Genomic DNA, 11,131 nt, shown 5'->3' on the forward strand with positions numbered 1-11,131 from the left:
ATGCTGAATCAAATTACATTTAAAGACATATATTGATTCTAAACTAAAATTTATTGTGAATGTTATTTAAGTTTTGTTATGAATAGAAATGACAGTGAGATTATACTACCTTCAGTACTACAGATCGCGCAACAAAAAAAAAATTTAAGATAGTTTTGTATTTTAATAAATTATACTTTTTTTGCGTATTATGTATTGTACTCTTTTTAGTAGATACTCTATTTTTATTTATTTTCTATTTTTAATTTTTCGCGTTGATATTTTGTCCTTTTTGACAGATTGGTATCCCACACATTCAAACGACAACGGTTGTCGTGGTAACAGTTTTGTTTACACCAATTTTATCGAAGTGACTACACTACAGACTTAATTAAAACTAAATAAACTATTCAATAACATACGGTAAAGATCGTGGTTGCCAGCGATGGATTCTATAACTTATACGGACAACGTGTGTATGGACATCAAAATGTCTCAAGAGAACATGTTACTGGAAGTCATTAGGGAGTTGTGCGGCGAAAACAGCAAACTGTCGGATAAATTGAAGGGGAAAGTAAATAGGATTATAGCCGATTGTAACCTCACACACTATTCTAGTTTACACAGGCTCAGTAACCCGGATGAAAGCACGGCTACCTTGCTAGGTATGTCAATGAAATAAGGTCATATTCATTTGTTTTCTACAAAGCCGAAAACGCTGAAAGATGCGTAACCTAAATCCGCCCATAAGACGACGCACTGACTCATATATTGGTCGATAGTCAAATTCAACAACAGTTAAAACATTTGAGAACTCTGTAGATCACTCAACAATATTTAGATACTCATGTGCTTGTGGACTAAACCACAATTAAATTTGCTTATCTAAAAAAACAACTGATAAATGAAGCAAAGCATCTGATGAAGTGTATTCATTCTTATGTTATGTTATGCTATATTGTCATATTGTTGTGTAATGTTCCAGGGTTCATGCACCAAACTGCAGTAGAGCTCACCTTCGATGAACAAGCTGAATTCAACCAGGCTGTCCTACAAAAGATCCAAACCAAACTACCCAAATTCATAGCTGAACTTGAACATCTAAGACAGTCAACAAACAGTAAGAAAACACAGAAAAGTAAAATGAAGGAGCTTCAAGACAGTATCGATGATAAACTGAGCACTCTTGAAGAACAGGAGAGCGAGAAAGTGGAACTGATGATGGAATGGCTCAACCACAGGCTCCGGGATGTCACGAAGTTCAGTGATGATTCCAGTGAGCTGCTGACTCTTAAGACTAAGATTCTGGATTTAAAATCTAAGTGAGTTTAGCTTGTGATGAATTTAAAATCTTATCTTTATTTTAATGCTTAAATACCTTGCAGTGGGCTGGGAAAGAGGGATGGAGGATGAGCTTGATTCAGCGCTGGTTACTATTAACCACAGACCAAGATAACTGGTAGGAGTGAAGGGAGGCCTTTGCCCAGCAGTGGGATACTAATGGCTAAACATTACAAAATTATAAACAGCTTTACATTGTTTGTGGCTAATTGCTTACATGATGGTGATGATGAAATAGTGGTTAAATTAGGTCTTACTTATACTTAAGCAATAATGGCTATTGTGGAAGTGAGATGATGCTATAGAAATGTTTCACCTTTTTCTTCCTTAGTGGTAACAGTCTTACTTTAAAGCTTATATGACTGGCACTACACATTAATTACTCAAAAAAACAATATTTCTGACTGCAGAGAGACTTGTGAAATAATAAATTGTTTGTAAAACAATACTAATGATATGCACTTAATTTTCCATGTGTAATCTTATCCTAGACAATCATTACTTAAAATAAAACCGCATTAATAAATCATAATTAATGGTGTTTGTTACATAATAAAAGATCATTAAGATGAACCTTGATGACAATCCATTGTTTATAATATGGAGACTTAAATATTGTTTTGCTGTTAAAAAAAATAGATTTAATGAACATAGTTTGCTCATTACTGAGTTTTTGTCACCTATATTTGATATTTATTCATTTTGCATAGTGGTGGACTATTTTTGATTAAATTTTATACTAAAGTAACACTGGGCATGATAATACTCCTTGAACTACTCTGTCAAAAATATTAACTCTTACTTATCACGATTTTTTCTTTCAGAATCCTCCACCTTCAAATTCTTCAAAACATCTTCACGGAGACCAACCAATCTATAAAGGCGTATAGTGAAATACACAAAGATATGAAAGATTCCATCAAGGAAACAGAACAAAGAATTAAAAATTTCCGAGATATCATTAATGGTGACAAATAAGAACTTTGAACCTCTATGTTTAGAAGAGCTCAGTTTACGTTGTGTCGCAAAGTACAAAGTTTAAGGCCACAAAGTCATCTTTCAAAGTCTTAGGCTGCATTTCTATCATGCACAAATGCTAAAGATTGATTGCTAAAGACAAAAGATTCTGTAATTAATTTTTAGTGGAAATGCAACCTGTTAAGGCACGGTTTGGCAGCCGACTGCACGCTACAGCAACGGTTGAAGTGTGTAGCACTACTGGTTTACATCCGAATAACCGAGAGTTTGAAGTTACCACGCCAAAGCCGCTGTGCGCGTCTTATCGCGGGTTCAAGCCCCGCGTAAAACAGGCGTTTGTGTGATCCACGCTTTCTTGCCCTGAGTCAGGGCGTCTCTGATCATGTGATTTGAATGTTTAAAACTCGCGTGACTAAAGGAGCGGAGAGACATTATTTAAAGAAATCTTTATTTCTGTGTGTACTGTAATCGGCTAGAAACTCGTGTCTTGAGGCGCTTCTAACTATTGTGTAGGCCTATGTTAAAAGAACTTTGTACCGAAAAGCCAAACGTGTAACAATATGGACTTTGGAATCATGATAGATTGGTTGGATAAAAGTCTTTTTATCTACTTATTTAATTAGCCAATGACTTCATAATTTCAAAGTATATTTTTTTATTGCGTCGTCGATAGGACAGGGAGTATATTTTGTTTTTATTATTTTATTTTATTTAATAAAAATATGTTTGTTTATCTCTAAAAATGTTTTATAAAATTTCCTGATTATTTTATGACGTTGTCTTTAGTTAGGTTTTGAAATAATGTTTGTTAGCCGTCTAGTGGTAATCCTCTCAATGTTCACGATATTTTATAGGCGCTAGTAAGGAGTGTAAGAGTGTAGTAAATATGACAAAAAACCCCAGTACTCATCAACACACCGGTACTCACACAGCTCTCTCAGTACTTAGCTACAAACTAAATTTGCTTTTATGTTAAATAGTCGATATTGGTGAAAGTCGGGAATACTCGGGAATAGGACTGGCCGGGTAAATATTTTTTTAAAGGAATTCTACCTCGGTCTTGTCTCATGTATTTTTAATTGAAATTAGCTTTTAGATCTAATTATTTCTTATGACTCGAGAGTCAATACATTCTTAAATCTTATTTACTATTTAGGCTTGTTTGCCTATTTTACCCCGGTCGTTAAAAGATTCTTGAAAGATACGATAGATTTCATAGTACATCGATACATCCGAAATCAGCTTTTCATGAGAGTTTGCTGGAAGATTGTTTTCTATGATACGTAAGATGATCTTATGATCTGTTATGAAATAAAGTTATTTTACATCGGTAGCGTTGAACTTCTTGCAAAATTCAATGGTTTTCATAGGTTCAATACGTGTATAAAAAAATACCTATCTACTATACGGGATCCTTGTCAAATATTTTATTTTCTATTTTTGATCCTAGCCTACAAGAACAGCTACATTTTCACAGTTTTCTTAATTAGATTTTAATATGGTTTAATAAAAATGTTTAAACTTGGAAAGCTAGATACCTAAAAACACCTGTATATTTTAGATACAGACCAAGTAAATAGTCGATTCAGTCATTTATGTATCCAAACAGTGGAAATTGGGTATTTTATTATAAAATTTTATTACCAAATTGAAACGGTAAAAATATCAAAAATATTCAAACATTCTTATTATTTTATATTTGCACCCTTTTTTGTAATTTTTTAATTAGTTCTGTATAAGAAAACAATATATGAAACTGCTGAAGCGATTAACTGTAATTGCTAGTTAACGCAGTTATCAAGACAGAAAATGACATTGAGTATTAGAACAAGACTGTTCCTTGATTAGAACCGTCTTTGAAATGATTCAGTCGCGGGTTAATTGTCAATGAGTGAGCACGCGTCACCGCGCGACAAAGTGCAGTGATATTTAAAATGGAACACGTCCTTTGTGTTGTGAAAACACTGTCAAAAGGCTTTAGGTAAGTTTTTTTTTATTTTGTTTCTTTTTCTGCTCTGATATTTTGTATGCTCTGTAATTATAAACAAAGCTTTGCCTCAGATGAACGTGAGCGTAGATTGTAGATAATGATTTGTCAACAAGTTTATAAACAACTATGTCAACTTGACTTAGTAATTAGAAATGGTTTAATTATATTTACACCAGGGTTATCTGTTCAGTCATCCTGAAAATGTTTAAGAGCAGGAAAAACACGTGTTGTTACTAATTCAGAATAAAGAGACGTTTTATGTTGAACTTTTAAGATTAATATCAAAACAAATCAAATCATTTATTATTTGCACAACAATAAAGTATTCCAAAGCATGTAAATTTTTGGTACATAATTTAAGAACCCAAAATTTTATTTTTAAGTTCTTCCTTCATTGCGATACATTTAAAACATTACAATGGGAATAATGCGGGTATTTTTAAAACTGCCCTCTTTTCCAACCAACAGATTATTTTTAACCGAAAAATACCAAGTGTGGGTACAGAGTTCAGAACTAAAAACTGCTATAATTCCTAGCAAAAAAACAACCCACGGCTGTTGCGTCCAGACAGTGTAGGTTCGAATCTTGTTTGTTTTAAATTTGTTGTATAGAATTAATATTGAATTTAAAATAAATCTTAAAGCATGACTGACGTAAATCACGGAAAAAAATTAAGTAGTAAGTAGTAGTGTAAATGGTTTATAAATATAGGTAGTTGATTTTACTATAGACTCAGAAGAAAAGAAAGATTATTTAGAACTAATCGATCCATTACGATAGGTACTGTAACTTTCTACTACATGAAAGTCTGTAATCATAAGGAACTTTTAGTAACTGTAATTATAACTAATGTCCAATATAAAATCGAAACACTTGAAAAGTAAGTCAAGTGATATGATAAATTAGGCGCTCTATCGGTCAGTAGTCGGAAACTTAAGCAGGTAATCTTTATTAGGTAAATAAACCTAATCGTTATACACCATACAGTGCCTTATTTGAAGATTATGAATGCATTTTTTTTAATAATTACAATGAATGATTCGTGACTCGTAGGTAATACCCGTAATACCAACCTAAATTATATATTTGGTTAAAAAAAAACGATGACTCGATGATGACGATGATTTGTGACTGATTTAAATTTTAGTTATAGTGGCAGCAGCAATACATTTCAACATCACAAATTCATTGCAAACTTTTACGGTTTAGGATTACGACCCTAAAAGTGTGACGCGAGAATCGAACCTTAAACCTATAAGCAGCAACACTAAAACGCCAGATCAGCTACTGCACTTGCCTACTTTATTGATATTATTATTTTTACTGCACTTTCTATGTTCTTTGTCTGAAATTGCGATTAGCGTAGTCAAAGATAACATAGTTAAGATGAATGTCATGAAACAATGACCATCAACAAAGAAAACATATCGTATGTTTACAGAACAATATGTTTGTGATGGATTTCCGCACGAACGAAGGTCAAAAGTACATTGAAGAGCAACAAACCATTTTATTACGATAACAATACAATGACAACATATGACTCAAATAAAGAGACATGCTAAAAATAAGTTGCATGAAAAAAGAGTTACAATTTATGGGTAGTACCTACAATCATTAGGCATGAAGAATTTTGTCTAATGTTAATATTTGTGTTCCGAAGTCCGTTTTACGTTCTATTTAACCAATATTTATGTGTATATACACATTGGAAATTTATTTAAAAGCTATTGATAGACTAATTTAGTAATTTAATTACTTATTAATCATCAAGTAACGAGTGAATCTTATTTTATAATACCTGCTTAAAGGTATTATCTACTAACTATGTATGGTTCTAGATTTAGAAAGCTTTGACGTAAAAAGCGCAGATTATTTTAATACCGGATGTTGAAAATAGAAGTGCTTGGTGAAAAGGAATTTTTGTTGTATTCTGATAATTTCCCATTTAGCATAAGTTTCAATACTTAAAAAAAAACCTGCTTCTTGAGATTCTAATTGAAACCCCTCTAAATATCGATCCGTTATCTTGTACACCAAGACAGTGTTGCATTGCAAAGAAAGTTTTAGTACTTTATTATGATACTTAATATTATTAATCTCTTGGTCCACGCTTAGTAGGTATTTCAAATAAGCCAACGCGATTAGATAAGGGTTTGTCATGTGGCAATCGTCATGTTAACAGTAGAAAATTATTAGTCAATAAACCATTTAGATTAAAATGAACGATGATAATTATAAGACCCGTTACAGATAATTCTGTTACAACCAGATTATGCCATTTTGACTCCTCAAAGGAGTACTTCCTAAAGCAAAACTGTTAATTTATATGTCTCTGGATCATTTTTGTATTGCTTTGTACTTTGTAGGTTTAGTTAGGGGTAAAGGTTTTAGATAAAAGAAAATGATGTCTATTTATTTTACAAGTAAGTAGTTTACCTTGAGATCAACCCCACAGCAAAAAAATTGCAGTTAATTACATATATTATGTTGGGGAGGAGCTCTCCCTTAACAACGTACCAGTATGCCCACATAATGTCATTGGTAGTTTCCGTCTAATGTCTACAATTTTGTATGCAATTCTATTGTATACAAGTCTTTCTTTTATATCTATGTACATTCTACACTGTCGCGCCTATTTATTTTTATAACAGTATCTACTATCTGCTGAAGTGATTATATCAATTAACAAGACCTACTTTGTCTAATTTCAGTCAGATCTCAGACCTATTGGGTATACAATGGGCTCCAATGAACATTCCGATGTCGCGTCGGCTGCAGACATTAGCTGCCTTCTTTTGGATCTACCTGATCCTCTTTGGAGAAGCCCTCAGCATATACCTGTTCATCCAGCTGGTATACTCCCGATTCTGGTGGGCAGGCATCCTTTATGGAGTTTGGATGCTCAATGATATTGAGATATGTAACCGTGGCGGCAGAGCGTAAGTGGCTTTAGTCATATTTAAATTGAATACCGTTTTTTATTTGCTACCAAGGAATGTTACTTAACATTTTCTTTATATTATAATTGATAATTTGTAAAATCAATGTCCAACGTTCTCATATAGACAGCTGAACATCTTACACGATACAAACAGGTTTTAACGATAGTAAATTATTTTAGACTTCTTCAGCGACAGTATGTTTCTAACTACACAAACTTCATTTCGATCTCTAAATTTTGCAGATCTGAATGGGTGCGCAACTGGACGTGGTGGTATTGCCTCCGCGATTACTTCCCCATTAAACTCGTGAAGACCGTCGACCTCGACCCTTCCAAGAATTACCTGTTCGCTTGCTTCCCACACGGCGTCTTATCATTGGGGGCTTTCGGAAACTTCTGCACCAACGCCACGGGTTTCCAAAAACTCTTTCCCGGCATGACTTGCCATTTGATCACTTTAGGAGGACATTTCTTAGTACCTTTCTTTAGGGATTTGGCTTTAGCCCTTGGTGTTTGCTCCTCGTCTCAGGAAAGTCTCATGCATTTGCTTGATTCTCAGAAGTATCAGGGCAATTGTGCGAGTATGATCATTGGAGGGGCGGCTGAAGCATTGGATGCTCATCCCAAGGAATACAAAGTGATACTGAGTAGAAGGAAAGGATTCATCCGTGTAGCTATGAAGACCGGGTAAGCTTTTAACATTAACAAAGCTATAAATACGATAAAAATACGATAACGAACTTAGGTGTTTCGTTATTTAAATTTATTAAAAAAAAATCCTTTACGTACCTTATCACAGATCGCTATCGCTATAATCAAATTTTCAAGTTGTCCTCGTTAAAGACAAGTTCTTCAGAGTAATAGGAAAAACACTACAACAATCTTGATAATTCCTCTATTTATATATATTATTTACTATCTATTACTTAAAGATGTTCTTTCCTCTTATTTTCCAGGGCTTCATTAGTGCCAGTATTTTCTTTCGGCGAGACGGACTTATTCCATCCTCCGAGCAACCCTGAGAACAGTCTGCTGCGGCGCGTGCAGGAGAAGGTCCGTCAGCTCACCGGTGTCTCTCCCATGTTTCCTTTGGGGCGAGGAGTGTTCCAGTATTCATACGGCGTGCTGCCTATAAGATCGCCTGTTACTACCGTTGGTGAGTGTTCAATCGATTAAGTATGTATAGAGTATGTGTATGTTTGTATAAGTTTAGAGATTATGTTACAGGTGCAACAAATATGAGAACCGTTGAAGAAAGCGCCTCTGACGCAAAAAATATTGCTAATGTGCTCGTAAGCTTTAAGCTTGGCTAAGATGTTCCATAACTTCTGAAAAAGCTGGATGCTTATAATTTCAACTTAAGTTTTGTGACCAAAAGTTTTATCGCTCTAAACTTTTTAGTTTTACTAACCGGTCAAACGCCTCATAGTTCTTTAGGTTTCTATCCCATATTATCCTTAACTAAGCCCTCGAAGTACTTCTCTTTATGGTCTCATTTTTTCCTCTTGGACTAACTTTTACGACGCCGTTTGTATGTTAAAAAATAGCATTAATAATGAATACTAGACTGCCGAGGTCATGCGTGTAATGACCTGTTTTATACTCTTAAATTGTTAATAACGACTTGATGCAATCTAACGCTTGTTATAGTCAATTTAGAGACGTCAGTGTGCTCAAAAATATGCTGTTTGGTGGTTGAAGCTGTATGTTTTGAGAAATAGGTTAAAACGCCACATCCAGATGCTGCACCTACCATCCAGTCGTATAACATTCTGAAAATTTAACCATTTTTCCTAACACTTTAATGTTTATACTCCTAAAACACTTCTACAACGTTACTTCTTTTCTTTTAATGGAATTCTGGTACTAAAATGAGTTTTTTGGCAATAAGCGCCCAGATACAACATTCGTGGATTATACCAATACTTCTTCTACGCGGTAATCGAACTGCGAACGTAGTGCCTTTGGCGCTGTGACTGATGCAACGATTATCAGAATATATCTTAACATTATTTGTATTCTCATGAATTTGACCTTAAAACTTTTTGTGTCTATAGACATACATAAATAGGCAAATGACGGACAAAAAGTGTTCAATGGAGACGTTTTACTATCTAGGAAAAACAACAGTTTCTTGGTAGCTAATTAGTAAAGGCATAGTATAAAGGGTCAAGGAAATATTAAATAACACAAATAGGTAATTATTCATCAAGAGTCTTCTGTAATCGTTATGTATGCGATATCTATACTAATATAATAAAGCGGAAGAGTTTGTTTGTTTTCACGTGCTAATCTCAGGAGCCATCTCTCTCTTTCGGACGAGGACCACCTCTAAAATGTAAATAAAGTTTATTAACAAAAATATCTCGTAATTTCAGTTGGTGCCCCGTTGGAAGTGAAGAAGAATCTAGAACCGACCAGTGAAGAAATAGACGCAGTTCATGCAGAGTTCTCCGAACGGTTGGCAACACTCTTCGAGACGGAGAAAGTGAAGTACCTGAAGTACCACGAGGAAGCCAAGCTAGTCGTCACATAGATAAGGTTACTTTTATGTTATGTTATGTAGGTATTATTTGAGATTCTATTGATGCCGTTTTATGACAAGTACGGCTCTGAGCAAACGATGCATACTTTGTTCATTGAATAGAAATAACCGAGCTCTATTGGTTTTGTCCATCGTCGGATTTGATTCGTTGAGTTTGGACAGCAGGAAGAATAAGATTTAATTTAAAATGAAAACTGTCGGTGCTCTAAGGAGACATTTTTGAGTCCTGTTTCTATTTTTGGGTGAATTGTGCGCCGTTTGCTCAGTGCTAAGCCTAAGGGTCGAATTAACAAATCGAAATCAAGATACTTTATTTAAAGAGATTCAAATCCGATCATTTATAATGAACGGCTACACGTGCTTGTAGAAATTAGTATATAATTTAGAAAAGACAGAATTTATTAATGTACTGCGACCATATATTTTAGCAAGCGAATAATAATATTTTAATAATAAGAATATTTAAATACTATTTCTAAATGTGTTAAACTTATAGCATCATTTACAGATAACCTGAGTGTAGAAGTATTTACCACCATTTTGTACTTCGAATCACACGAATACACCCCACTGCTGGCCATAGGCCTATTTTCATGGAAGTTTGAAAACTAATCACCGTTATCGTCAGTTTGAATTATTATAGATGTTCCTATTTGGGTTAGACAGTTCATATTTGACACATTCTTGCCTCTGTGTTCTACCCAATTTATATGTATAAAGTTATAAAACATACCTATGTCCTTTAGCACAGTAGGGAAGCTCAATTAATTTTTAGGTTTTATAAATGCTAAATTTTTCTAGTTAAGTAAAAACATGACAATCTATGTCTTATAACGGCCAACATATATTATTTGATGGTGCGCACTTTTAACTAAGTATAAACAAATTAATAATTGATATCAATTTATTGAAATTTGATAAAACCAATCACAAATAATAATGAACAAATGAGCAAAGATATTTTCATTAAAGCGTATATTCCAGAAATATGCCTATTTTGATAATTATAAGCGTGTATTTTACAAAAACGAACTTATTTAATGTTTTTTTATGTATCTAATTAATATTTGATCATATTCTAAAATATATTATTAAGTTTTTCTTCATAGAACAGACTGAATTGTTTTCAAATTAGTTATAAGTTTGTTACAAATATGCGGGTAGATTAATAAAGATGTTTATAAAGTTTAACATAATCCTTTTAGTGCATTTTCCTCTCAAAAAAAATTCGTCTTTTCCTGTCATATAATTTTAGCCCAGAATATTCGTATTCATCAATCAGTATCGGATCTTCTTCATAAATATGAGACTCCATGTAACTTTTATACCTTTTGATAGTTTTAATCTAGTTAT

At 33.6% G+C, this 11,131-nt stretch overlaps 2 protein-coding genes across 5 annotated transcripts; both read left to right on the forward strand.

Annotated features, from left to right (window-relative positions):
* The first annotated feature begins 175 nt into the window (after positions 1-175).
* Positions 176-3,005, forward strand: LOC113500639. Its single transcript, XM_026881498.1, has 3 exons — positions 176-644; positions 965-1,301; positions 2,145-3,005. The coding sequence occupies exons 1-3, from the start codon at positions 425-427 to the stop codon at positions 2,296-2,298; spliced, it is 711 nt and encodes a 236-aa protein (XP_026737299.1). The 5' UTR covers positions 176-424; the 3' UTR covers positions 2,299-3,005.
* On the forward strand, positions 2,234-10,832 carry LOC113500638 (2-acylglycerol O-acyltransferase 1-like). Of its 4 annotated transcripts, XM_026881495.1 has the most exons (6): positions 4,233-4,279; positions 7,004-7,231; positions 7,477-7,920; positions 8,190-8,389; positions 9,612-9,774; positions 10,287-10,831. In XM_026881495.1, the coding sequence occupies exons 1-5, from the start codon at positions 4,233-4,235 to the stop codon at positions 9,767-9,769; spliced, it is 1,077 nt and encodes a 358-aa protein (XP_026737296.1). In that variant the 3' UTR covers positions 9,770-9,774; positions 10,287-10,831. The 4 variants fall into 4 exon arrangements, with proteins under 4 accessions (XP_026737297.1, XP_026737296.1, XP_026737295.1 ...); XM_026881496.1 differs by lacking the exon at positions 4,233-4,279 and adding an exon at positions 2,234-2,287 and having other exon boundaries at positions 9,612-10,832; XM_026881494.1 differs by having other exon boundaries at positions 9,612-10,832.
* Positions 10,833-11,131: the final 299 nt, after the last annotated feature.

Source organism: Trichoplusia ni, chromosome 14 (assembly GCF_003590095.1).
Source record: "Trichoplusia ni isolate ovarian cell line Hi5 chromosome 14, tn1, whole genome shotgun sequence".
Taxonomy (NCBI): domain Eukaryota; kingdom Metazoa; phylum Arthropoda; class Insecta; order Lepidoptera; family Noctuidae; genus Trichoplusia; species Trichoplusia ni.

Bases quoted from the DNA above. Each gene is read 5' to 3' on its own strand.
- LOC113500639 (XM_026881498.1), top strand. From the start codon at position 425: ATGGATTCTATAACTTATACGGACAACGTGTGTATGGACATCAAAATG. The intron at 645-964 runs GTATGTCAATGA...GTAATGTTCCAG, and splicing joins AAGCACGGCTACCTTGCTAG to GGTTCATGCACCAAACTGCA. The intron at 1,302-2,144 runs GTGAGTTTAGCT...TTTTTCTTTCAG, and splicing joins ATTCTGGATTTAAAATCTAA to AATCCTCCACCTTCAAATTC.
- LOC113500638 (XM_026881494.1), top strand. From the start codon at position 4,233: ATGGAACACGTCCTTTGTGTTGTGAAAACACTGTCAAAAGGCTTTAG. The intron at 7,232-7,476 runs GTAAGTGGCTTT...TAAATTTTGCAG, and splicing joins TGTAACCGTGGCGGCAGAGC to ATCTGAATGGGTGCGCAACT. The intron at 7,921-8,189 runs GTAAGCTTTTAA...CTTATTTTCCAG, and splicing joins CGTGTAGCTATGAAGACCGG to GGCTTCATTAGTGCCAGTAT.